At 45.0% G+C, this 26,727-nt stretch overlaps 1 protein-coding gene across 1 annotated transcript in view; it reads left to right on the top strand.

The window, feature by feature from the left end:
• OLFML2B (olfactomedin like 2B) overlaps window positions 1-26,727 on the top strand; it is a 483,693-nt gene that overhangs the window by 230,635 nt on the left and 226,331 nt on the right. The window contains exons 3-4 of the mRNA XM_073592846.1: window positions 18,598-18,705; window positions 20,348-20,524. Of these exons, the coding sequence (XP_073448947.1) occupies window positions 18,598-18,705; window positions 20,348-20,524 (285 nt within the window). The remainder of the gene's footprint in view (window positions 1-18,597; window positions 18,706-20,347; window positions 20,525-26,727) is intronic.

Here is a 26,727-nt window from a genome sequence, read left to right as displayed (position 1 = left end):
AACATGTCCATCCAGACAAATGGTTTAAAAAAAAATTCCATAACTTATATCCAGAGGTCATGACATCAACCAACTTCATCAAATATTCTGGAAAAGTTGGAAAGTTTTCCTACTAAACTACCAGAAAAAAAAAAAAAAAAACCACAAGAGATAAATCAGATTGGGGTGCTGCTGCTATATCTCATAGTCAACCTACTTGTAGAAGAAAAAAAATCTATTTCACAGCCAAATATGCTCTGGAAGTGTATACTGTTGCTATGATTGTCCATGAAAATTGTACTGTTCCATAACACCACATACAGTATAGCTTTAACCACTTGTTACCTAGGCCAATTCTGACATTTCTCTCCTACATGTAAAAATCATATTTTTTTAGCTAGAAAATTACACAGAACCCCCAAACATTTTTTTTAGCAGAGACCCTAGAAAATATGATGGCGGTAGTTGCAACTTTTTATCTCGCATGGTATTTGCGCAGCAATTTTTCAAACGCGTTTTTTTTAATATAGTGTGAAAGATGATGTCACACCAGTAAATAGATGCCTAACATGTCATGCTTCAAAATTGCACACGCTTGTGGAATGGTGACAAACTTCCGTACTTAAACATTCCCATAGGCGACAAAAATGTTTACAGGTTACATGTCTTGACTTACAGAGGAGGTCTAGTGCTAGAATTATTGCTCTCACTCTAATGCTCACATGTGTGGTTTGAACGCCATTTACATATGTGGGAGTGACTTATGCATGCGTTCGCTTCTGCGAGCGAGCACGCAGGGACAGGGGCGCTTTAATTTTTTTTTTTATTGTTAATTTTACTTTTATTTTTCTATTTTGACACTTTCTTTTTACATTTATTTTTTTTGATCACTTTAATACCTATTATATCCCTTGTAATAGGAATAGTGCTTGACAGGTCCTCTTTACAGTGACATCTGGAGTGAGATCTGGAGTCAATAAGTCCAAGCATAAGTGACAAGCCTGAAATCAAAAATCTCTCCAAATCTCTACATTCTCCATGCTAGTGTCCAGTTTTCCATGCCTTTTTCAAAGGAGTAGTTTTCCTATTAGCCTTAAAGTTTGCCAGAGTTCAGGGGGTGTGGGCGAGAGCGGCATGTGAGTAGACACATCTCACAGAGCTCCTACTCAGTATCCCTCACCGATCCTGTTCCGGCCTTACAGACGCACTTTCTCTGCACCCAGCTGGTCTCCAGTGCCTGCTACATCCCTTGGATGGAGCCCAAGAACAGCCTACACTGGCAGATATCCTCCAGGCAGTACACAAGTCCACAGCCTCCGTGGAAACTCTGAAAGACCAGTTTGGGGGCCTGAAGGAAGCAGTAACATTGATCAGGCAAGATTTGCAGAAAGTTCAGGAGTGAACCACAGTGGTTGAAAACAGGGTTAGTGATGTGGAGGATCAACTGCCCCCTCTGATTAGAGAATCTCAGGCTACTGCACACCTAGCCAGAGCCACCGATCATCGTGCAAAGGACATTGAAAACCACCCGAGGCGCAACAATGTCCATATTGTCGGCCTGCCAGAAAAAGAGGGTAGAGATCCCACTGCCTTCATAGAACAATAGCTGCTAGATTTATTCAATAACGAAGCATTTACCTCCCTCCAGGCGGTGAAGAGGGTGCACCAAGTACCTCCTAAGCCTTTACAGCCAGGCCGCCCTCCCAGTACCATGCTGGCATGCCTGCTCAATTACAGGGAAAAGGAGACAATTCTACGCCTTGCAAGGGAAAGGAAGAATGTCCAGTTTAATGGAGCTAGGATCTCATTCTATCCTGACTTCTCAGCAGAGGTGAAAAAGAGCAGAGCGCGATTTACCACGGTAAAGCAACGCCTCCAAAAACTGCAGGCCTCGTATGCAATGCTTACCCTGCAAAACTCTGTGTTACATCTAGGGGACAAGTCCACTTCTTTGAACATGCCGTGGAGACCTCCGCCTGGCTCGATGTCAATGAGCATTCCTTTCGCCCAGAAGGGAGACCATGGGAAGGGAAGATGTCTGAGAAAATCCCTACACTTAGATGGTCTGTATACCAACCTGGTTACTACATTGGAGAGACTTTTGTTATTTCACCCTGAACTGTGAGTGTCCATGGACCTATTTCCTGTTAAAATCGCGAAGCAAGCGGGAAATGAGAAATAGCTGTACCATTGATTTTTCACCTTTTATTTCTTATACTTTTTGATTTTTGTTTCTTGGGATAAGCCACCTGTAAGGTGAATGGAGAGACCTGTTGTCCTCCAACAACATTTATGCCACTGTTTACTTTGACTTCTATATGTAAGTCTGTTTGATGTCGGGAGTCTAGGGGTTCCCAGACTTCCCCCGGATGCCCTGCTCTGCAGACTTCACTTCACCAGAGTGTTATGCCATATTACCTATGATCTACTAAGGGTACTCAGGTTGTAACCAATATTTCTCCCAAGAGCATGTGATGAAGACATGTTCTTCAGAAACTGCATTCCTGCCTGGGGGGGGATGGCTCCTCAGTCTCAGTTATATCATGGATCATTCGAGGAATAAATGATCCTTTAAATGCAATATGGTGCCCACTGCGCTTCAGAAACTGTGACAAACCCCTGTCCTCAACAGGTCTATGCCCGCCGTAAATGCTTCCTCTGTCCAGAACTAGCACTATCCAAGACCCCTTAGCTCACCCAGTCAGCAGTAGGGATGAGCTTCGAGTTCGAGTCAAACTCATGTTCGACTCGAACATCAGCTGTTCACCAGTTAGCCGAACAGCGAACAATTAGGGGTGTTTGCAGCAAATTCGAAAGCCGCAGAACACCCTTTAAAAGTCTATGGGAGAAATCAAAAGTGCTAATTTTAAAGCCTTAATGGTATTTCATGGTATTGTCATAAAAAGTGTTTGGGGACCTGGGTCCTGCCCCAGGGGACATGGATCAATGCAAAAAAGTTTTAAAAACGTCCGTTTTTTCGGAAGCAGTGATTTTAATAATGCTTAAAGTGAAACAATAAAAGTGTAATATTCCTTTAAATTTCGTCTATAGTATGCCTGTAAAGGGGCGCATGTTTCCCAAGTTTAGAACAGTCTGACAGCAAAATGACATTTCAAAGGAAAAAAGTCATTTAAAACTACTTGCGGCTATTAATGAATTGCCGGTCCGACAATACACATACAAGTTTATTGATAAAAACGGCATGGGAATTCCCCACAGGGGAACCCCGTACCAAAATTTAAAAAAAAGATGACGTGGGGGGTCCCCCTAAATTCCATACCAGGCCCTTCAGGTCTGGTATGGATATTAAGGGGAACCCCGGCCAAAATAAAAAAAATAAATGGCGTGGGGTCCCCCCAAAAATCCATACCAGACCCTTATCCGAGCACGCAACCTGGCAGGCCGCAGGAAAAGAGGGGGGGACGAGAGAGCACCCCCCCTCCTGAACCGTACCAGGCCACATGCCCTCAACATTGGGAGGGTGCTTTGGGGTAGCCCCCCAAAACACCTTGTCCCCATGTTGATGGGGACAAGGGCCTCATCCCCACAACCCTTGCCCGGTGGTTGTGGGGGTCTGCAGGCGGGGGGCTTATCGGAATCTGGAAGCCCCCTTTAACAAGGGGACCCCCAGATCCCGGCCCTCCCCCCGTGTGAAATGGTAAGGGGGTACAAGAGTACCCCTACCATTTCACAAAAAAAACTGTCAAAAATGTTAAAAATGACAAGAGACAGTTTTTGACAATTCCTTTATTTAAATGCTTCTTCTTTCTTCTATATTCTTTCTTCTGTCTTCTATCTTCCTTCGGTTTCTTCCTCCATCTTCTTCTTCTTCTGGTTCTTCTGGGTCTTCTGGTTCTTCCTCCGGTGTTCTCGTCCGGCATCCCCTCCGCGGCGTCTTCTTCTCTTCATCTTCTTCTCCGGGCCGCTCCGCATCCATGAAGGCATGGAGGGAGGCTCCCGCTGTGTGACGCTTCTCCTCTTTTGACGGTTCTTAAATAACGGAGGGCGACCCCGTCCCCATCTGATGTCACGGGGAATGCCACAGGGAAGTCCCCGTCAAGACCCCGTGCGTCAGAGGGGGGCGGGGTCACCAGGTGGCCCTGCCCTCCGTTATTTAAGAACCGTCAGAAGAGGAGAAGCGTCAGCGGGAGCCTCCCTCCATGCCATCATGGATGCGGAGCAGCCTGGAGAAGAAGATGAAGAGAAGAAGATGCCGCGGAGGAGATGCCGGATGAGAACACCGGAGGAAGAACCAGAAGAACCAGTAGAACCAGAAGAACCAGAAGGAAGAAGAAGATGGAGGAAGAAACCGAAGGAAGACAGAAGATAGAAGAAAGAAGATAGACGAAAGAAGAAGCATTTAAATAAAGGAATTGTCAAAAACTGTCTCTTGTAATTTTTAACATTTTTGACAGTTTTTTTTGTGAAATGGTAGGTGTACCCCCTTACCATTTCACACAGAGGGGAGGGCCGGGATCTGGGGGTCCCCTTGTTAATGGGGGCTTCCAGATTCCGATAAGCCCCCCCCCCCCGCAGACCCCCACAACCACCGGGCAAGGGTTGTGGGGATGAGGCCCTTGCCCCCATCAACATGGGGACAAGGTGTTTTGGGGCTACCCCAAAGCACCCTCCCAATGTTGAGGGCATGTGGCCTGGTACGGTTCAGGAGGGGGGCACTCTCTCCTCCCCCCCTCTTTTCCTGCGGCCTGCCAGGTTGCGTGCTCGGATAAGGGTCTGGTATGGATTTTTGGGGGACCCCACGTCAATTTTTTTTTTTAATTTTAGCGCGGCGTTTCCCTTAAAATCCATACCAGACCTGAAGGGTCTGGTATGGATTTTAAGGGGGACCCCACGCCATTTTTTAAAAAAATTTTGGCCGGGGTTCCCCTTAATATCCATACCAGACCTGAAGGGCCTGGTATGGAATTTAGGGGACCCCACATGTCATTTTTTTTAAATTTTGGTTTGTGGTTCCCCTGTGGGGAATTCCCATGCCGTTTTTATCAATGAACTTTTATGTGTATTGTCGGACTGGCAATTCATTAATAGCCGCGAGTAGTTTTAAATGACTTTTTTTCCTTTGAAATGTCATTTTGCTGTTAGACTGTTCTAAACACGGGAAACATGCGCCCCTTTACAGGCATACTATAGACACCCCCCAGGTACGAAATTTAAAGGAATATTACACTTTATTGTTTCACTTTAAGCATTATTAAAATCACTGCTCCTGAAAAAACGGCCGTTTTTAAAACTTTTTTTTGCATTGATCCTTGTCCCCTGAGGCAGGACCCAGGTCCCCAAACACTTTTTATGACAATAACTTGCATATAAGCCTTCAAAATGAGCACTTTTGATTATTCATGTTCGTGTCCCATAGACTTTAACGGTGTTTGCGTGTTCGAGCGAATTTTTTGCCTGTTCGCAAGTTCTGGTGCGAACCGAACAGGGGGGTGTTCAGCTCATCCCTAGTCACTAGCTGTAACATAGTTTAGGGTAAGCAACAACATCAAAACTCCTTTATTCCAGCACGTTACCACAGATATCCAACTCTGAGACACTTCCCCCCACCTTCAGGGTGGGGTAAACTGTCCAATCACAATAGACACACAGGTCAAGTGTATTCAAACTTCTCTTCTCATCAGTAAACAGTCTTATCATCAGGGAGAGCTGTTGGAGGAATCCCCCCCCTCCACATAGACATCCATCTCATAATATCCATTTCTTCCAAGGCAGACAGACACAAACAATGGAATACAACCACACCCCAAACGATCACAGCAAAGAGTCCACAACAGCATGAGACAACACACAATATATATGTCAGGTCACCTGAGTCCAGGTGACAGATGCACCTGGTTGGGGTCTGGAGTGCACCGCAAGGTAGTGGACCCTACAGCTGACTGCTGCGGATGAAGCTCTTGGATATACAGGAGAGCAGGTACTCTGTAGTACCTACACAGATGACACTGGGAGCTAAGGCATGAGATTTCCCAGGAGGCGGAGTCTTAGAGCCAGCGGGTGTTCACCAGAAGTCCCTAGTGGTGAGGATGGATTTAACTGCAGTCTGGCTCCAGGTCGCAACCCCTAAGGCCTCCCAGCTCAAGCTCACGGTAGACTACAGGGAGGTATGAATGAATGAATGAATAAATTAATGACTTGTATAGCGCTGCAAATGCGAACTGAATCGCCTCAAGGCGCTTGGTCCGTCCTGTGGGTCCAGCTTGTTAGAAGAGGTAGGTCTTGAGTTTTTTCCTGAAGGCCTGATGGTTTTCTTCCATACGGATGTTGGTCGGTAGAGAGTTCCATAGCCGTGGTCCTTGGACTGTGAATCTTCGTTCTCCCTTCGATTTGTAGCGGGATTTGGGAACGTGGAGGAGGTTTTGGTAGATTGATCAAAGACTGTGATTAGGTATGTAGTGTTTTATTTTCCCGCATGGGTATTGAGGAGCGTTTCCTTGTAGGCATTTGTGGGTGAGGCAGAGCCTTGAATGTGATCCAATCCTTTACGGTTAGCCAATGTAGGCTCCTCAGGGATACGGAAATGGATTCCCAGTGTTTTTTTTCCTGTTATCAGTCTTGCTGCGGATGAGTTGTAGGTGTGCAATCTGGTATTTAGGTAGTCCGGTGTAGAGGGAGTTTGCGTAGTTGAGTCGAGAGTTAATGATAGTTCCAACTACTGCCGCTTTGTCCTCTTTTGGAATGAAGGGGATGAGTCTGTGTAGCAGGCGAAGAATATGGTGAGATCTGCTGACTACTGAGTGGAAGAGTGGAAGCAGCAGACAGCAACAACAAAGGATAGTCAGGAGATAGCCAAAGGTCAGGGCAACAAAATGGCAAGCATAGTCAGGAGATAGCCAAAGATCGGGGTAACAAGCAGGTAAGGATAGACAGAGAACACACTAAAAGGTCAGGGTCACAAGCAAGCAGGGATAGCCAAGATCGGTAAACAGGATCAGACATAGGACACAGAGCAATGAGCACAGGGAAGCCAAACACACAATATTGATCAGCAGAGCTGGCTTGCAGTGCACAGATTAATGTAGAGTTCCCTGATAGGGGCTGGGGTGACTTTGAGGATAGATTACTTAAGCAGCCAGGTGAGAGTGGCTGGCCTCTTAATCTGAACATATGGAGAGGTAAGCTGACAGACAAACATTACTGCATAACCATGACAGTACCCCCCCTTATGAGACCTCCCCCTCCCCCACATGGGCCCAGGCTTAGAGGGAAACTTCAGATGAAATCTCCTCAACAGGCGAGGCACAAAGACCTCAGATGCAGTGATCCAAGACCTCTCCTCGGGACCAAACCCTTTCCAATGTACAAGGTACAGAAGAATGCCTTTACGGAGCCAGGAATACAACTTGACTAATCTCATACTTTAGATTATCCTCAGAGACCGAAAACGAGGTAGGGAGAGGACGAGAGGACTTATTGAGGGATAAAGGGTTTTTAGGAATGGGTAAGGGCATGAGAAGACCATCAGGAGTCTGAGCAGGGTCCCCCAGACCCTTAAAGATGAGCTGGACATCCAGCACAGGACCATCAGACTGGGCAGAGGTCAGTGGATCCCTGAGGCCAAGTTGGTTAGGTGACATGTCACAGGAGTCAAGCTGGATAGCTGAAACACAAGCAGAATGCAGAGAGCCCTGAAAAAAGCTTGAAAACCCCACTTGGCCGAATGAGGCAGTCTATCCAAAGGATGGATTGAGCCTCTTAGACAGGTTTGAATGGACGTAGTAGTAGTAGTGTGAGGCCAGGTTACAGAAGGTCCTGAATAAGAAAAATCAGGAAGCTCACTGGGCATAGGCTGGACTGGCATAACTGGTGCAGAGGCCGACTGAATAGCATAGCCAGGTGTAGCGGCTACCTCAATCGCATTGCAGGGCATAGTGACTGTGGAACTTGTGGACAAGTTAGTCCGGCTGTGCGTCCAAGGGAGTTTAGGGACAGGCAAAGGTAACTGGTTATGCAAACTGAAGTGAATGATCGGCTCAGTTTATCCAGAGTGCCACATGACCTAGAGAGTGCATCAGCCGACTATTGCAGGACACATCCCAGAAATCGCTATATGCAGTGAGAAGAGTAGAAGATACTGGGATGGTGGCAACAGGAAGTTTCTCTTTTGGGGCAACCTTGAATAGGCAGGACAAGGAACAGGAGGAACCCCTAAGCCAAGATCTGTCCAGCAGTCCAGTCAATGTATGGAGAATGGAGCCATAACCAAGGAAGACCTAAAATGATAGGAGATGAGGCCTTAGGTAAGATAAGGAAGGATATCCACTCCTGGTAGAGTGTTCCTACCGACATCTTAACAGGGAGGGTCTGGAAGCGGATGGGGCCCCCTGGGAGAACAGTGCCATCAATCACCAAGACCACCAATGGCATGGTGAGGGGCAAAAGGGTAAGTCTCATGGAAGATGCAGTTCCCCAGTCCATGAAATTGCCAGCCGCTCCGGAATCCAGATATGCCGAGACGAAATGAGAGGAAGTGCCGACATGAAGGAACACAGAAAAAAGAAGATGAGAAGGTGATATTTCAGGGTCCAATACCCCAGCTTCCAGATGTATGAGCCCCAAGCGTTTTTCCAGATGAAGAAAGCAAGTGTCACGAAAATGACCTTTGGCCCCACAATAGAGCCACAGGCCCAGAGTTCTGCACCTAACGCGTTCTTTGGGAAATAGCTTGGTTTGGCCCAGCTGCATGGGTTCCTCAGCTGGCAGGAGGTGCTCCTCGGGTCGAAGATAGGGGACAGGGAGCTCAGGCTGCCTAAAGAACGGAGATTGCTGGCATCTTTTTTCCAGGGTCCTCTCCTGAAAGGGAATATCAATCTGGTTACACAAGGTGATGACACCGTCCAGATCAGCAGGGATGGTTCTTTCCGCTAATTCATCCTTCACTCTATCAGAGAAGCCATGTAAAAAGGTTGCAACTAAGGCCTCATTATTCCAGCTCAGCTCAGCAGTCAAAGTATGAAAATGAAGAGCGTACTGTCCCACAGAAGCAGACTCTTGACGGAGACGTAAAAGGGCGCTAGCAGCTGAGGAGACACACGTTCCTCGCAGATATTCCGAAAGAAGTCAAACAGGCTAGATACCACTGGATCATTCAGTTCCCACAGAGGGGCAGCCCAGGCTAATGCCTCGCCGGACAAGAGGGACATAATATAGGCTACCTTCGCCCCGATCAGACAGGAAGTTTTGGGGCTGGAGTTCGAAATGAATTGTACACTGGCTAATGAACCCCCTGCAGGCCTCGGGGTCCCCGGAGTAACGGGACGGAGCTGGGAGTTGTAGTGAATGTGTGACTGTGAGTGGAATAGGTGCAGCCGCTGGTTGTACTTGAGGTTGCTGACTCGGGGTTCCCCAGGAGGCCTGAAGCTGCTCGAATCGGGAAGCCAGATCCTGGAGGAATCGCATCACCTGAGTCTGATTCGATTCCTGGGTCTCAAGTCTGTGAACTATACCCTGCAATGGAGCATCTGCGGGAAGCGGCGCGTCAGCCGGGTCCATGGCTGATCAAACTGTCAGGTCACCTGAGTCCAGGTGACAGATGCACCCCATTGGCGTCTGGAGTGCACCACAAGGTAGTGGACCCAACAGCTGACTGCTGCGGATGGAGCTCTAGGATATACAGGAGAGCAGGTACTCTGTAGTACCTACACGGATGACACTGGGAGCCAAAGCATGAGATTTCCCAGGGCGCGGAGTCTAAGAGCCAGCGGGTGTTCACCAGAAGCCCTTAGTGGTGGGGATGGATTTAGCTGCAGTCTGGCTCCAGGTCGCGACCCCTAAGACCTCCCAGCTCATGCTCACGGTAGACTACAGGGAGGTAGAGTGGAAGCAGCAGACAGCAACAACAAAGGATAGTCAGGAGATAGCCAAAGATCAGGGCAACAAGCAGGCAAGGATAGTCAGAGAACACGCCAAAAGGTCAGGGTCGCAAGCAAGCAGGGATAGTCAAGAACAAGCCAAGATCGGTAAACAGGATCAGACGTAGGACATAGAGCAATGAGCACACGGAAGCCAAACACAAAAGATTGATCAGCAGAGCTGGCTTGCAGTGCACAGGTTAATACAGAGTTCCCTGATAGGTGCTGGGGTGGAGCCATGCTTTGAGGATACATTACTTAAGCAGCCAGCTGAGAGTGGCTGGCCTCTTAATCTGAACACATGGAGAGGTAAGCTGACAGACAAACATTACTGCATAACCATGACAATATACATATATACAACATTGACTCTGACTAGCACAAATCATAGTAGGGTTCTCAGGCACCCTGTGCCCCTAATGGACACAGGGTGATTTACACAAAAGAAGGTCCGGGAAAGCTGGACACGGTGTTTCCAAAGCTCTCCAAGGTAAGCTGAGTTGCACAAACCCCCGACCCAAAGTGACTCCTGTCACACAAACATTTACCTGCTATTTGTGCCCTACAGGAGCATAGTTGCCAACATTGGAAAAAAATTTTCGGGACACTTTTTTTGGCTGTAGGCGGAGTCAGCCTATAATTAGGGGGCGGGGCATGCGTTAGTAGGCGTGGCATAGAAAAAGAGAAAATTGCGGCGCGCTGAGCGCGCCGCGCAAAAAAAATGAGCTTGGTTTACGTGAAATAGTGGGCGTGGCTTACATGGGCATGGCTAAAATGGGGTGTGGTTAGAGTCTGAGATGAATGAGGGATGCAAAGGGAAAGGGGGGTAGAGGGATGGAGGGACAGCAGACCCAGATCCTACACTACAATAGCAATGTGTATTCCAGAGTTTAACCATCAGCAGATAAAGATACTCCAAACACCTGGTGTTAGCACTTCAATCATCCCGGCACCATGGTTGTTATGGTGTCAGGATGATTGAAGCGCATTATTACTATTATTACATTGTAATATAAAATGAAATCATTCAACTCACCATAATGCCGAATCAGTGCGACCACTGAGCGTGTCACCTGCCACGTCGCCTGCCACCAGATGCCATCAGTTTCCCCCAGCAGAGTCTGTCCTTACATAAGGTGCCCCCAGCAGAGGGGGGAGAAGGGGGTGCAGGTATGTTGGTGACAAGGGGGAGAGGGGGGTGCAGGTATGGTGGTGACACAGGGGGGAGAGGGGGGTGCAGGTATGGTGGTGACACAGGGGGGGAGGGGGGAGCAGGTATGGTGGTGACACAGGGGGGAGAGGGGGGTGCAGGTATGGTGGTGACACAGGGGGGGAGAGGGGGGTGCAGGTATGGTGGTGACACAGGGGGGAGAGGGGGGTGCAGGTATGGTGGTGACACAGGGGGGAGAGGGGGGTGCAGGTATGGTGGTGACACAGGGGGGAGAGGGGGGTGCAGGTATGGTGGTGACACAGGGGGGAGAGGGGGGTGCAGGTATGGTGGTGACACAGGGGGGGAGAGGGGGGTGCAGGTATGGTGGTGACACAGGGGAGAGAGGGGGGTGCAGGTATGGTGGTGACACAGGGAGGAGAGGGGGGTGCAGGTATGGTGGTGACACGGGGGGAGAGGGGGGTGCAGGTATGGTGGTGACACAGGGGGGAGAGGGGGGTGCAGGTATGGTGGTGACACAGGGGGGGAGAGGGGGGTGCAGGTATGGTGGTGACACAGGGAGGGAGAGGGGGGTGCAGGTATGGTGGTGACACAGGGGGGGAGAGGGGGGTGCAGGTATGGTGGTGACACAGGGGGGGAGAGGGGGGTGCAGGTATGGTGGTGACACAGGGGGGAGAGGGGGGTGCAGGTATGGTGGTGACACAGGGGGGGAGAGGGGGGTGCAGGTATGGTGGTGACACAGGGGGGGAGAGGGGGGTGCAGGTATGGTGGTGACACAGGGGGGGAGAGGGGGGTGCAGGTATGGTGGTGACACAGGGGGGGAGAGGGGGGTGCAGGTATGGTGGTTAAACAGGGGGGGAGAGGGGGGTGCAGGTATGGTGGTGACACAGGGGGGAGAGGGGGGTGCAGGTATGCTGGTGACACAGGGGGGAGGGGGGAATCAGGTATGGTGGTGACACGGGGGGAGGGGGGAATCAGGTATGGTGGTGACATGGGGTGCAAGAGGGGAGCCAGGACCATCAATGTCCCCAGCCAGCGGAGCCCCGGTCCTTCCATGCTGGACCTCAGCCTTTGAGAAGTGTACTGCAGGGAAAGCTCCAAGCCTCCCATACACTGAGTACACCCCCCCCCCCATCTCTCCTCTCCCCTCCCCCACTACACTGACAGGCCACTACTCACAGGTCAGACAACTCCTGAACAGCCAGATGAAAGCCTCCCTTCTTCCCTCCCGTCACTCCCACTATTCCCTGAGCCCCGTCGGACACACGGGGGCGGAGGGTGATGGCAGTGGAGGCTGATCACGTCTTCCTTGTGTGCAGTGTAGAGCGGGGAGGGGTTGCCAATCCCTCCAACCAATAGGCTTCAGTGTACAATAGAATTTTCTATTTGTACACTGAAGAGAGAAGCGGATTGGCTGCCCCTCTCCCCTGCACTGAACACAAGGAGAACTTTGTGACTGACTCGTGGAGGCAACGGCAGCCATTTTTGTGGAGCCGTTGCCGTTTTTTACAAAAACACTCACGATTTTCTCGGGACAAACCCAAAAATTCGGGAAAACACCCGGGACAGAATTAAATTGGGACAAGGGTCCCAAAATCGGGATTGTCCCGGGAAAATCTGGACTGTTGGCAACTATGCAGGCGACCCACCTGACAAGTGACACTGTGAGGTTGATTTACTAAAGGCAAATCCACTTTGCACTACAAGTGCACTGCGAGTGCACTTGGAAGTGCAGTCACTGCAGATCTGAGGGGAAGATCTGCTGATTTCTATCATCTAATCATGTACAAACAAAAATGCTGTTTTTTTTTTTCCTTGCATGCCCCCCTCAGATCTACAGCGACTGCAGTGCACTTGTAGTGCAAAGTGGATTTTTGCCTTCAGTAAAAAAAAACCCTGTATCATGCCTAAACTTTGCCTGGGCGAGGAAAGTGTACCACTCTACCCACACTAATTACTCCAGGGGTGTAAGCGTATTAGTTCATAACTCATTGGATTTCCATGAAATGGACCACTCCATAGATATAAAAGGGAGATATGTTTTTTTAGCTTGCCGCATATATACTTTGAAATTTATTTTAGCATTTGTGTACATCCCTCCTCCTTTCAAAGGTGAAATTTTATGTGCTCTGTTGATGTACCAGCTGGGCTATCCTGATTTACCAATATGAATTTTGGGGATTTTAACTGTTACATAGATCATAATCTTGACAAGCTACCCCCTGTTACTACAGTGCAAGGTGCTCATCGTACTGCCTTAAGGAATTTTATGGAGGAGGTGGACTGGATAGATCCTTGGCGGAATGTGCATCCAGGAGAGAGGATTTTCTCCTGCTTTTCTAAAATGCACGCTTCTCTATCAAGGATAGATCTCTGCCTATGTTCTCCAATGGTTGAGCGTTATGTGTCTGACATTACGTATGCCCTTAGGGGGATTTTGGATCACTCTTCCATACTGGTCAGCCCTATGTCTACCTCGCAACCTGCTTCCTGGGCGCTCAATGCTGTTTGGCTTAATCTCCTCCCTGCCCCAGACAATGTAAAAGCAAAAATGTCTGACAACTGGCAGACACAAGTAGAACACTGACCGTGGAGTTCTGCTTGGGAGGCCTTTAAAGCTTTCCTTCGGGGGCTATTTATCTCTGAAATTCAGGCCATCAAGAGGGCCACAGCCGCTTAAGGGGACCAGGTGACTCAGCTGGTGTGTCAATTAGAGGAAAAGTTTATAGCAGACCCATCTGATGAGAATAGAGAACCCCCGTCTGCTAGATTTTATACATTTAAATCTTATGCCTCTCCTTGCCCACTTTAGGGATAGAGTACGAATATGGTCTAGGCTAAAAATGTCCTTAGTAGGCCGTACGAATCTTATCAAGATGATTCTCATGCCCCAGCTGCTCTGTGTGCATCATAACTCCCCGGTAGTTATCCCCCTGAAAACATTCCTCATTATTAACTCAATCTATAGATCCCTTCTTTGGCAGTCTGAAAACCAGAGAGTTAAACTAGAACAATTTCAGCGGCCTAAAGATGTCGATGCTTGGCCTTACCCAATCCCTGGCTGTATTGTCTAGCCTCATAACTGCAACACATTGCACAATCTATGCTCCCCTTGGACCCATCGACCAGATTGCTTCAACATACAGCAGGTTGGAGGGAAATAGCTAGTGGCTTGGAGGGCCTGGCATTTAGGAAGTCAAACAAGTTATACCATACATATGTCCTCATCCAAAAAGTACAGACAGCTACAGCTGGTCACAGGACTCATACAGTTCAGTCCTATTTGGGGAAATGACCACTACCCAGAACTGGCTATGTTGCAATATGGGGTAAAGTGGATGTGATATGGTGCACAAAGACAAGTGTGTCTTGCCTACAGTTACAGTGCATCCGGAAAGTATTCACAGCCCTTCACTTTTTCCACATTTTGTTATGTTACAGCCTTATTCCAAAATGGATTAAATTCATTATTTTTCTCAAAATTCTACAAATAATACCCCATAATGACAACGTGAAAAAAGTTTGTTTGAAATCTTTGCAAATTTATTAAAAATAAAAAATGAACAAATCCCATGTAAATAAGTATTTACAGCCTTTGCCATGACACTCAACATTGAGCTCATCCTGTTTCCACTGATCATCCTTGAGATGTTTATACAACTTGATTGGAGTCCACCTTGGGTAAATTGAGTTGATTGGACATGATTTGGAAAGGCACACACCTGTCTATATAAAGTCTAATGCCGCGTACACACGGCCGTTTTTTCTGTCGGAATAAACTCTGAAGGTTTCTCCGACGGAGTTCCGCTGAAACAGTCTTGCCTACACACGATCACACTAAAGTCCAACCGTCTAGAACGTGGTGACATACAACACGTACAACAGGACTAGAAAAAGGAAGTTCAATAGCGAGTAGCCAATAGCTGCCGTCTCGTACTTGCTTCAGAGCATGCAACGTTTTTGGTCCCTTGGAACAGCATACAGACGATAGGAACTGATTCCATCTGAAAGCTTTAAAACATGTTCTACTTCTAGGTCCGTCAGAATTTAAAAAAAAAAAAGTCAGATGAGGCCTACATACGATAGGAATATCCGATGAAAAGATTCTGTCTGACTTTTCCTGCCGGAAAGTCTGACCTTGTGTACGTGGCATTACAGTTAACAGTGTATGTCAGAGCACAAACCAAGCCAAGAAGCCCAAAGAATTGTCTGTAAACTTCTTAGACAGGTTTGTATCAAGACACAGATCTGGAGAAGGGTACAGAAAAATTTCTGCAGCATTGAAGGTCCCAATGAGCATAGTGGCCTCCATCATCCATAAATAGAAGGAGTTTGGAACCACCAGGACTCTTCCTACAGCAGCCAAACTGAGCGATTAGGGCCTTAGGGAGGTGACCAAGAACCCAATGGTCACTCTGACAGAGCTCCAGCATTTCTCTGTGGAGAGAGGAGAGGGCACATGGCAGCCCACCTGGAGTTTGCCAAAAGGCACTGAAGGACACTCAGATCATGAGAAACAAAATTCTCTGGTCTGATGAAACAAAGATTGAACTCTTTGGCCTGAATGGCAAGCATCATGTCTGGAGAAAACCAGGCACCGCTCATCACCTGGCCAATACCATCCCTACAGTGAAGCGTGGTGGTGGAAGCATCATGCTGTGGGCATGTTTTTCAGTGGCAGGAACTGGGAGACTAGTCAGGATCGAGGGAAAGATGAATGCAGCAATGCACAGAGACATCCTTGATGAAAACCTGCTCCAGAGTGCTCTGGACCTCAGACTGGGGTGAAAGATCATCTTCCAACAGGACAATGACCCTAAGCACACAGTCAAGATTACAAAGGAGTGGTTATGGGACAACTCTCAACTCTGTGAATGTCCTTGAGTGGCCCAGCCAAAGCCCAGACTTGAACCCGATTGAACATCTCTGGAGGGATCAATCAATCAAAATGGCTGTGCACTGACGCTCCCCATCCAACCTGATGGAGCTTGAGAGGTCCTACAAAAAAGAATGGGAGAAACTGCCCAAAAATAGGTGTGCCAAGCTTGTAGTATCATACTCAAAAAGACTTGAGGCTATAATTGGTGCCAAAGGTGCTTCACCAAAGTATTGAACAAATCCTGTGAATACTTATGTACCTGTAATTTTGTCCTTTATTTTAAAATAAATTTGCAAAGATTTCAAACAAACTTCTTTCACGTTGTCATTATGGGGTATTGTTTGTATAATTTTGAGGAAAATAATGGATTAAATCCATTTTGGAATAAGGCTGTAACATAACAAAATGTGAAAAAAGTGAAGCACTGTGAATACTTTCCGGATGCACTATAAGCATGGTGGTGGGAGTGTCATGGTCTGGGGAGGCATGAGTGCTGCTGGCACTGGGGAGCTACAGTTCATTGAGGGAATCATGAATGCCAACATGTACTGTGATATACTGAAGCAGAGCCTGATCCCCTCCCTTCAGAGTCCGGGCCACAGGGAAGTATTCCAACATTTTAACGACCAAACACACCTCAAAGACGACCACTGTCTTGCTAAAGAAACCGAAGGTCACTTTTGTTGCTAGCGGTTTAGATATTAATGGCTGTGTGTTGAGTTATTTTGAGGGGGGAGGAAATTTACACTGTCTTACAAGCTGTACACTCACTACTTTACATTGTAGCAAAGTGTCATTTCTTCAGTGTTGTCACATGAAAAGATACAATAAAATGTTTACAAAAATGTGGGGGGGTGTACTCACTTTTGTGAGATACTGTAAAAAGGGTTATTATCGCAATGTTATTCCATGCTGTTATACAATTTCCTTAGAGACTATGCCAACAAGGTGTCCTGCTATTGGGAAAAAGATGTAGGTGCATCTGAAGAGGAGAAATGGGAGGAGGCCCTCCTGGCAGTACAACAGTGTTCCCTGAATGTAGAGCAACGCCTATCACAACTTTATCTACTGTAAAGAGTCCATTACATGCCTGTAAAACTCGTTCAAATTGGTACAAGAGAAAACTCTACTTGTACTAGGTGCTCTAGGGTTTATGGAGATCTAATTATTATTATTATACAGGATTTATATAGCTCCAACAGTTTGCACAGCGCTTTACGACATGGGAGCAGACAGTACAGCTACAATACAATTCAATACAGGAGGGATCAGAGGATCCTGCTCGTTAGAGTTTACAATATAATTCACATTATGTGGCAGTGTCCGAAATTGCACTTGTATTGGAGAGGAGTTAAGGCAAATATCAATACAGTATTACAGACCTCCATGGGTGAGGACCTTGAACAAAGTATACTTGGTATTTTGGATGATTTGCTTGCCTAATTATTTTATTACACTGGACAGCCGCTGAAACCCCTACAGTAAAGGAGTAGGTATCTAGGATGGGTGATACTTTAAGGCGTGAAAGGTATATTTTTCAACATGGGGGGTGCCTTTGAAAATTCAACAAATTATGGTCCCTGTGGCTTGCCACTCCGGGTTTGGCTCCAATCGACCTTGTCCTGAACCGCTTACAGATTCATTTATCCCTTTTGGAGATACTATGTCAGAGCATTTGCCCCATAGTTCCTCTATTTTTTTTATGAACGTCATATGCTAAGAGAGATATACCATAAGTAAAATAAAAAAGTGAACAATACTAAAGCGGTATTAAACCCAAAAGCAAACATGTATTGTAGCTAATCAATTCTTAGATGTGATAGCTTCACTAGTTTTCTTTTTTAGATTTTCTTTCTTATTTTCATTTGGTGATTCAGCCAGTAAATCTATTGTTTTTCAACAGAACAAGCTCTTCTGCAAATGTTTCAGCTGAAAGTGTTGAGACAAACCATTTAACACTGACAGCGGTGCTTACAATGATTGGCCTTTGTTTATTCATGTAAAAACCTTTACCCAAAAGAAATAAAACTGTTGCTGTAACTGCTTATGTAGCTAAGTCCAGCTTCAGTTTGTTAGTGTATTTAAATCAGCTAGTACATCTAACACTCCCCTCCCCCAAACTGAAAATGCTTCTGTCCAAAGGTGCCTCCTGTGGTCCTTTATCCAGAGTGGAGGCACTCTCATACAGGAGGTATGTTACTGACCAGATCACCAGGTGAAAATAGAGGAAAAAAGAGCCTAAAAAAAGAAAACTAATACAGCCTTCACATGTAATGATTGGTAAGCTGCAATATATTACATTTTTGGTTTTGGGTTTATTATCACTTTAACAGCGGTAGCATATCTTGTTATAAAACTTACCAATAGTTAGATTTGTATAGATAATCTAATTATTATCTTGGGCAATTAGTAATACTGCATAAATGATTGCCTTTCTTTACTGCACTAATAACAACTGTACAAATCACCATGGAATAAACTCAGAGATTAGTTGCAATGTAGTAATTTCATAGTACTCTTTTCCTTTTTGGAGCAAATTGGCATTTATAAACAATGCAAAAATCAAGTTTCTAGATTTTTTTTGTATTGTTTGGACATTCTTCTTGGTAATTAGCTTTTCCATCAAAAATGTAAACATTACACATTTTAGGGGTGCATTTTAAAGAGTGACATCATTTGTTTGTTTTCCTGTCCCTTAGTTATCAACCATTATAGAAATGCTGGAAGGGGCTTTCTATGGATTAGATCTACTGAAACTGCATAGTGTGACTACAAAAATGATTGGCCGTATTGAGAAACTTGAAGAGGTAAGCTTTTAGATCTACAATTTCTGAGTCCATTTTTTGCTTTCTAAAGTAAAGAATAAATGATCTATAATATAATTTGATTTGTGTACATTAAATTATATAAGAAAAGATTCCAATATATTTTCTTATATACAAAAGGATGTGAATGGATCTCCAATGTACGTTTATATTATCTAAGAGTTCATTACAGGAGAACTAGATGGATTAGACTTATATGTTGCTATTGTGGAAATTACAGTTTTGGAAAATGTATAAAATTTTTGTTATATTACATAAATTTACAAGTTATGCGCTGCGCTTGGGTGACCCCAAAAACAAAATTAATAATAACCAACTCTGTGCTTACTAGTGCGATAAAATTAAATACAAATAATATGAATGTTGAATAAATAAACAAGGTGTGAAAAAACAAGTGTGCTTGTTACACCATAAATTAGTGCTTAATAGTGCTTGTTACACCATACATAGTGTCTTAATCAACATAAAAAGTGCTTAGTGCTCAATATACAGTATCCTGCTTTTTTAAATGAAAAAATTAATAAAAAATAAATAATGAAAAAAGTTCTCTTTGGCACTCTAAATAGTGCGTGCAAATAATGTCCAGCAGTGATAATAAAACAATGCGTGCAGGTGGTGTTCAGCTGTGACAACAATCCAACATCATGCCGAAGATATCCTGAGTGCTGCAAAACATGCTCCTGTGCTCCTTCGTGACCCCCTTAAGCTAATGTGCTCACCTCAGAGCGTGTGACTCAGCTTCTACCCTGAGTCCAAATATGCTTTGGAGCCACCCCTGGGCTCAGTCTCAGTGTCTGCTGCACTCCTCCAGCTGGCAACAATGTGGCTCCATACATAGAATGAAAAGGAAACTACATAGTGTAATATAGTCAAAATACTTTTATTAAAAGAAAACGCTCCCCACACTGGGGTACTCACATGGCACTGGTGCGTCAGTGCACCATACTATAACGGCTTTCTATGCAAAATCACTGGATGTTTGGTGTGGTATGCTGTGCTGAGACAGTGCTGGTGTAAAGTCCGTGTCAGTCTCTCCGTCCCGGCCCCTCCCCAGGCTATACCGCCGGCAAAGCGCCTCTGCAGAGGCGCTTTACGGTGGTTTTTAACCCTTTCTCAGCCACTAGCGGGGGTAAAACCGCCCTGCCAGCAGCCAAATACCGCCGCTAAAATGCTAATAATAGCACCGACGCACCTCCCGCCCCAGTGTGAAAGGGGCCTTACACACAGACAAAGATACAGCAACAGAAAGTAAAAGGTAAGGCAGAGTCAGAGGAAGGTACTGATAGGCTGGACAAAAAAAAGGATATAGACAAGGACAAACGTACAAGGGACCCAGGATCAGAGCCAGGAGGTTGCAGGCCACACAGCTTCTGACTGGACCTCTTTTCAGTGAAGTTATTTTGTCATACCAGAGGATGAAGGGACAGGTGCAAAATATAATTGGTAGTAAATGACTACAATTCTCGAAGGTACGTATCCTATATATGTGGAGAGACATGTTCAAACAAATGTGAACTCACTGATCCTCATCAGGATTTGATTCTACTTGGATTACCTGATCAGAACTGTAGTACAATATTAGTCTTTGAATAACTAACTATATTAACTAACTATATTTCTGCAGGTTATTTCTAAAAATATCACAAAAAAGCAAGAAAAAATGAAAGGCACTGAGGACAAAATTCGGACTGAGGCAAGCAAGAAAAATGAATATAATAGTACAAAAACTAGAGATGAAGAGCTTGACAGCATTGGAAAAATTCTTCAAAGAGATGCAGCTGCAGCCTACACTGATGCACATGTAAGTCTATACCTTCACATGCTCTTCACCATTTAATGCTACATTATGCAGTTAAATGTGCAGTGCATCAATGTGTCTCAGCAATGGCTCTCAGTAGTCCTCCAATATCCAAAACAACATTTTTTTTACTTAAACACTGTAAAGTAAAATGTGGTAGTTAAACTCTGTCTTAGTAAATTCTTAATTATATGTCTAAAGCCGGCCATAGATGTGTCATTTTTTTCATTCAAACTACAGGTTAAATAAAAAAAAACTGACCTTATTCCCCCATTCACACATTTGAGATGGATTGGGGAATCCTCCCCTCTGAATCTTTGTATTCTGACTGAGGGGAGATTTCCCCACCATCAGAATCCACATATCAGCGCTGCAGTCTATACCCTGCAATTGTTGATTTAGCTGAAATTTTCCAAAAGGACGGTTGAATAGAAAATGAATAGTAGATTGACTTCTGTTCAACCACAGAGGTCATACATACAGTAGATGGAAATTCGACTGTTCCATGCTGAAACAGCTGAATTTTGATCCATGTATGGCCAGCTTAAGAGGGAGGGAAGCTTCATGACTGCATGAAGTCTAAAGCTGAACACAATAATGATTTTGGTAAGGTTAGGATAGCACAGTGAAATAGAGCTACTATAGTACAGCTCCTTTGCATGCCATAAGCACAGAACTTTGTAAAGAGGAAATGAACGCTAGAAGCTGTGCCCAAAAAAACGAAGGAAAAGGGATAGTCACCATTATTGCATGGTCTCCCTCTAGGTGATCTTTTGCCAATACTGGCTTTCTATGACTTGTTCTGCACTGCATCTCTGTGTGGAGGTGGCCATTTTGGAAGCAGCAGGGTTGTGCTTCCTTGAGCCTCCAGCAAGGAAAACAGTCAACAGCGCAGTAGTAGGAAACTCCTGAAATCTAATCAGCGCTTGACCAGCTTTAGAAAGTAGTTTGATAAGCACAATTTAAGACAAATAGATATGTGCTTACCATAAATAAAAACAAACACTGAATTGTTGAGATGTGCTTGAGAGTCTTACTGACATTCTATGACAGTCCTCCTGACTCTTGTAAGTTTTAAGTTGGCCATAGCTGGGTAGAATTTTAAACAAAAATACTTAGGAAAAGAATGTTCTAATGCCGTGTACACACGACCGGAATTTTCGACAGCAAAGGTCCGACGCAACAAATCCGCCGGACAATTCGATCATGTGTGGGCTTCATCGGACCTTTGCTGTCGAAAAATCAGATGGACTTTAGAAATAGAACATGTTTCAAATCATTCCGACGGACTCGAATCCGGTCGAAAAATCTGTTCGTCTGTAAGCTAGTCCGACGGACCAAAAACGACGCAAGGACAGCTATTGGCTACTGGCTATGAACTTCCTTATTCTAGTCCGGTCGTACGTCATCACTTTCGAATCAGTCGGACTTTGGTGTGATCGTGTGTAGGCAAGTCCGTTGCGTCGGAACTCTGTCGGAACTCCGTCGAAAGTCTGTCAAAAAGTCCTTTGGAGTTCAGTCCACCGAAAGTCCGCTCGTGTGTACACGGCATAAGAATGTTAATTTTTCTAATTATTAGTGGGTCAAACTGATGTTCATTTTCAACTGCAGTGACAATAAAATTAGAAGAAGCAGGATGAAAAAAAATTCTAAAACAAAAAATGTATGTGGTTTTCATTTGCTAAAGTCCATTTATTCCAAAATCAAATGTTAAAAGCAAACAAAATCTTTCGAACAACATTCGCATGTTCTGAATTTCCCAAGACTTTTTCTTTGAAATTCTATCCAGCTATGGCCAGCTTTACAAATGAAATCTCTTTTATTGATCACTACATGAAAAACAACCATATAATGAAGCACTATGAAATATACCAGGGATTACTGCATGTAATGGGAGTTAATGTCAAGATGTTAAATTCTCATACCTTAACCACCTCAATACAGGGCACTTACACCCCCTTCCTGCCCAGACCAATTTTCAGCTTTCACACTCAGTCATGCAACACTGTACCCATATGAAATTTGCGTCCTTTTTTTCACACAAATAGAGCTTTCTTTTGGTGGAAATTTAATCACAAGTGGGTTTTTTTTATTTTTTGTGCTATAAATAAAAAAAGACATAAAATTTTGTGAAAAAATGCCTTTTTCTTTGTTTCTGTCATAACATTTTTCAAATAAGCAATTTTTCTTCATACATTTTGGCCAAAATTTATACTGCTACATTTGGTAAAAATAACCCAAATTAGTGTATATTATTTGGTCTTTGTGAAAGTTATAGAGTCTACAAACTATGGTGCCAATCACTGAAAATTGATCACATCTGATCAGGCCTTCAGTACATCAGGTGTATCTCATTTCTTGAGACACTAGCAAGTCAGGAAAGTACAAATACCCCCCAAATGACCCCTTTTTAGAAAGTAGACATTCCAAGGTATTATGTAAGTAGAATTGTGAGTTTTTTAAGTTGTATTTTTTCCCACAATTCTTTGCAAAATGAAGATTTTTTCTTACAAAATTGTCATATTATCAGGTTATTTCTCACACACAGCATATGCATACAAATTACACCCCAAAATACATTCTGCTACTCTTCCCGAGTATGGCGATACCACATGTGTGAGACTTTTACACAGCCTGGCCACATACAAAAGTCCAACATTGAAGTAGCACCTTCAGGCGTTCTACGAACATAAATGACACATCTCATTTCTCAACCACCTATTACATTTTGAAGGCCCTGGAGCACCAGGACAATGGAATTGCCCACAAAATGACCCCATTTTGGAAAGCAAACACCCCAACTTATAATCTATGAGACATAATGAGTCTTTTGAACGGTTCATTTTTTTCCAGAAGTTTTTGGAAAATGTGTAAAAAAAAATGAAAACGCATTTTTTTTTACACAAACTTGTCAATTTATAAGATATTTCTAACACATAGTATGTATATAGCAAAAATTGCACCCCAAAATACATTCTGCTACTCTTCCTGAGTATGGCGATACCACATGTGTGAGACTTTTACACAGCCTGGCCACATACAGAGGCCCAACACTGAAGTAGTACCTTCAGGCGTTCTAGGAGCATAAATTACATCTCATTTCTCACAGCATAAATTATCTCATTTCATTCCTACCTATCACACTTTAGAAGGTCCTTGAGCACCAGGACAGTGGAATTACCCACAAAATGACCCCATTTTGGAAAGCAAACACCCCAACGTATATTCTATGATGCATGGGCTGCTGATAGGTACTTGGGTACTCTGATGGGCTGCAGATGGGTACTCGGGTACTCTGATGAGCTGAAGATAGGTACTCGGGTAACTTGATGAGCTGCAAACAGGTACTCGGGTACTCTAATGACCTGGTGACAGGTACTTGGGTACTCTGATGGCTTGGTGACAGGTACTCTGAAGAGCGGTGACAGGTACTCAGGTACTCAGTACTCATATGAACTGTGACAGGTACTCAGGTAATGGACTGTGACAGGTACTCGGGTACTCAGATGAACTGTGACAGGTACTCAGGTACTCGGGTACTCAGATGGACTGTGACAGGTACTCAGGTAGTCATATGGAATGTGACAGGTACTCAGATACTCAGATGAACTGTGACAGGTACTCGGGTACTCAGATGAACTGTGACAGGTACTCAGGTACTCGGGTACTCAGATGGACTGTGACAGGTACTCAGGTACTCATATGAACTGTGACAGGTACTCAGGTACTCAGATGTACTGTGACAGGTACTCGGGTACTCAGATGAACTGTGACAGGTACTCAGGTACTTGGGTACTCAGATGGACTGTGACAGGTACTCAGGTACTCATATGGACTGTGACAGGTACTCAGGTACTCTGGTACTCATATGGACTGTGACAGGTACTCAGGTACTCGAGCACTCAGATGAACTGTGACAGGTACTCAGGTACTCGAGCACTCAGATGAACTGTGACAGGTACTCAGATGGACTGTGACAGGTACTCAGGTACTCAGATGGACTGTAACAGGTACTTGGGTACTCAGATGGACTGTGACAGGTACTCGGGTACTCAGATGGACTGTGACAGGTACTCGGATGAACTGTGACAGGTACTCAGATGAACTGTGACAGGTACTTTGTTGGGTGGTGACAGGTACTTTGATGGGTGGTGACAGGTCCTCTTTATTGGGGGGGAATCAGTGTGTGTTGGTGTACACTGTAAGTGGTAACAAGATGTTACCGCAATCTCCTTCTCACACACGATCGATGTATGAGGAAGAGAACCCGGTAACATCTCGTTACCGCTCTATGTTTACATTTAGTGATCGGTTGTGAAAGGATCACAGCCAATCATGTGGGAAACAGCCACCGGCCAATGGCTGTTTACCAGCGTTGGTGACAAGCAGTGTTCCCGGAAACACGCCGCCACCAACGTGCATGCACACATGCGCCGTGCAAAGTGGGCCGGTACCATCTGTGATTGCCTGTGACTTCATCACGGCCGATCACATGGTAAACAGCCATGCCCAATGGCTATTCACCCCCCTCGGTGGCGTGCAGTGTCTCCATGACACGCCGCCACCGAAGGTACAGGGCTGCATGCACACGATCGCGCGCATGCCCTGTTTAAATGGACGAATGTCATATAACGCCCGCCCAGAACAAGAGCTGCGCCACCTGGCCATCATATGATGGCTGGCGGGCGGCAAGCGGTTAAGAACTATGTTGTTGATTTACTAAAGGCAAATCCACTTTGTACTATAAGTGCACTGCAAGTGTACTTGGAAGTGCAGTCACCGTAGATCTAAGGGGAAGATCTGAAATGAGGGGAAGGTCTGCTGATTTTATCATTCAATCATGTACAAGCAAAAATGCTGTTTTTTATTTTCCTTGCATGTCCCCCTCAGATCTACAGCGACTGCACTTCCAGTGCACTTGTAGTGCAAAGTGGATTTGCCTTTAGTAAATGAACCCCCCCCCCCCACACACACACACACACACACACACACACACACACACCTTAAAGACACTATAGCATCGATGGGCCACTACTTCTTTTTATTCTGACTTTTCTACATCCACACAAAAACAAGAAGTAAATTCCTTGTGATCAAATGGTGGCTACGCTCATTAAATATTTCTTTCTGTAACCTAATGAATTAAAAATATTTGTAGATAATTAAGCTCATGTTTGCATTTTGTTTTTAGTTTATTAACTCATGTTTGCTGAGGCATGGATAATTTGAGGGGGAATGGGTATCATGAGCTAGTTTTAGAATAGGGGCTTGATAAACATGTAATGGTAAATGGAATAGATATTCTATATAAGCGGCCAGAAAATATATGCAGTGTAGATAATACAAGAAAAATAATGATGAAATGCATCTTGCATTTTGTAATTCATTCTCCTTAAAGTGGATGTAACCCGAATTTTTTTTTTTTTTTATGTCATAATGTAGAGCAAGGGTCTTCAAACTATGGCCCTCCAGTTGTTCAAGAACTACAATTCCCATCATGCCTAGCCATGTCTGTGAATTTCAGAGTTTTACAATGCCTCATGGGATGTGTAGTTCCACAACAGCCGGAGGGCCGTAGTTTGAGGATCCCTGATGTAGAGTATAAGATTTCCTATCATTTGAGCCCAGTCTTGCCACAAAGAGTTAATCCAGTTCTGAGCAATCCTCTTTTATTGTTCAGTGAGATAAAACTTGACAAACAGAGAAAAACTTTGTCAAATCCTCCCCCTTGCTGTGAGTGACAGGTGATTTACATATCTCGTGCACTAGCCTAAGACATGCATTATTTTTTTTATTCCCACCCCCACTCCTTTCTTCAGCAGCTCTGCAAGGATTGGCTGTTCCACACCTCAGCATGATTTGGCATGCTGAAGTCATGTGGTTACTTTCCTGTCTTTTCATTGGATGTTAGAGATCATCGCAGAAGTTCAGTGTTAGAAATACACAGGAGAAAAATGCATATTGACAAGGGGAGTGTAGAGGTGGGCGGGGAGTCTACTGACATCACGACTCCGCCCACCGAGCTCCAGACAACAGACCCACCCACAGAATATGCCGTTTTTCTGGTCTCATAACAGACAGAGGGGAGACATTTGACAGGTAAAGATACATGCAGGAGGCGTGTATATCCTTATAGATAACCCCTATGGCAGTAGTTTAGAAAGGATGATATTGGGTTTACATCCACTTTAAGCTTGGATTATTGC

Source organism: Aquarana catesbeiana, linkage group LG07 (genome assembly GCF_042186555.1).
Source record: "Aquarana catesbeiana isolate 2022-GZ linkage group LG07, ASM4218655v1, whole genome shotgun sequence".
Classification (NCBI taxonomy): Eukaryota; Metazoa; Chordata; class Amphibia; order Anura; family Ranidae; genus Aquarana; species Aquarana catesbeiana.
The sequence above is the reverse complement of the archived record's forward strand: the minus strand, read 5'-3'. Positions and strand labels throughout refer to the sequence as shown.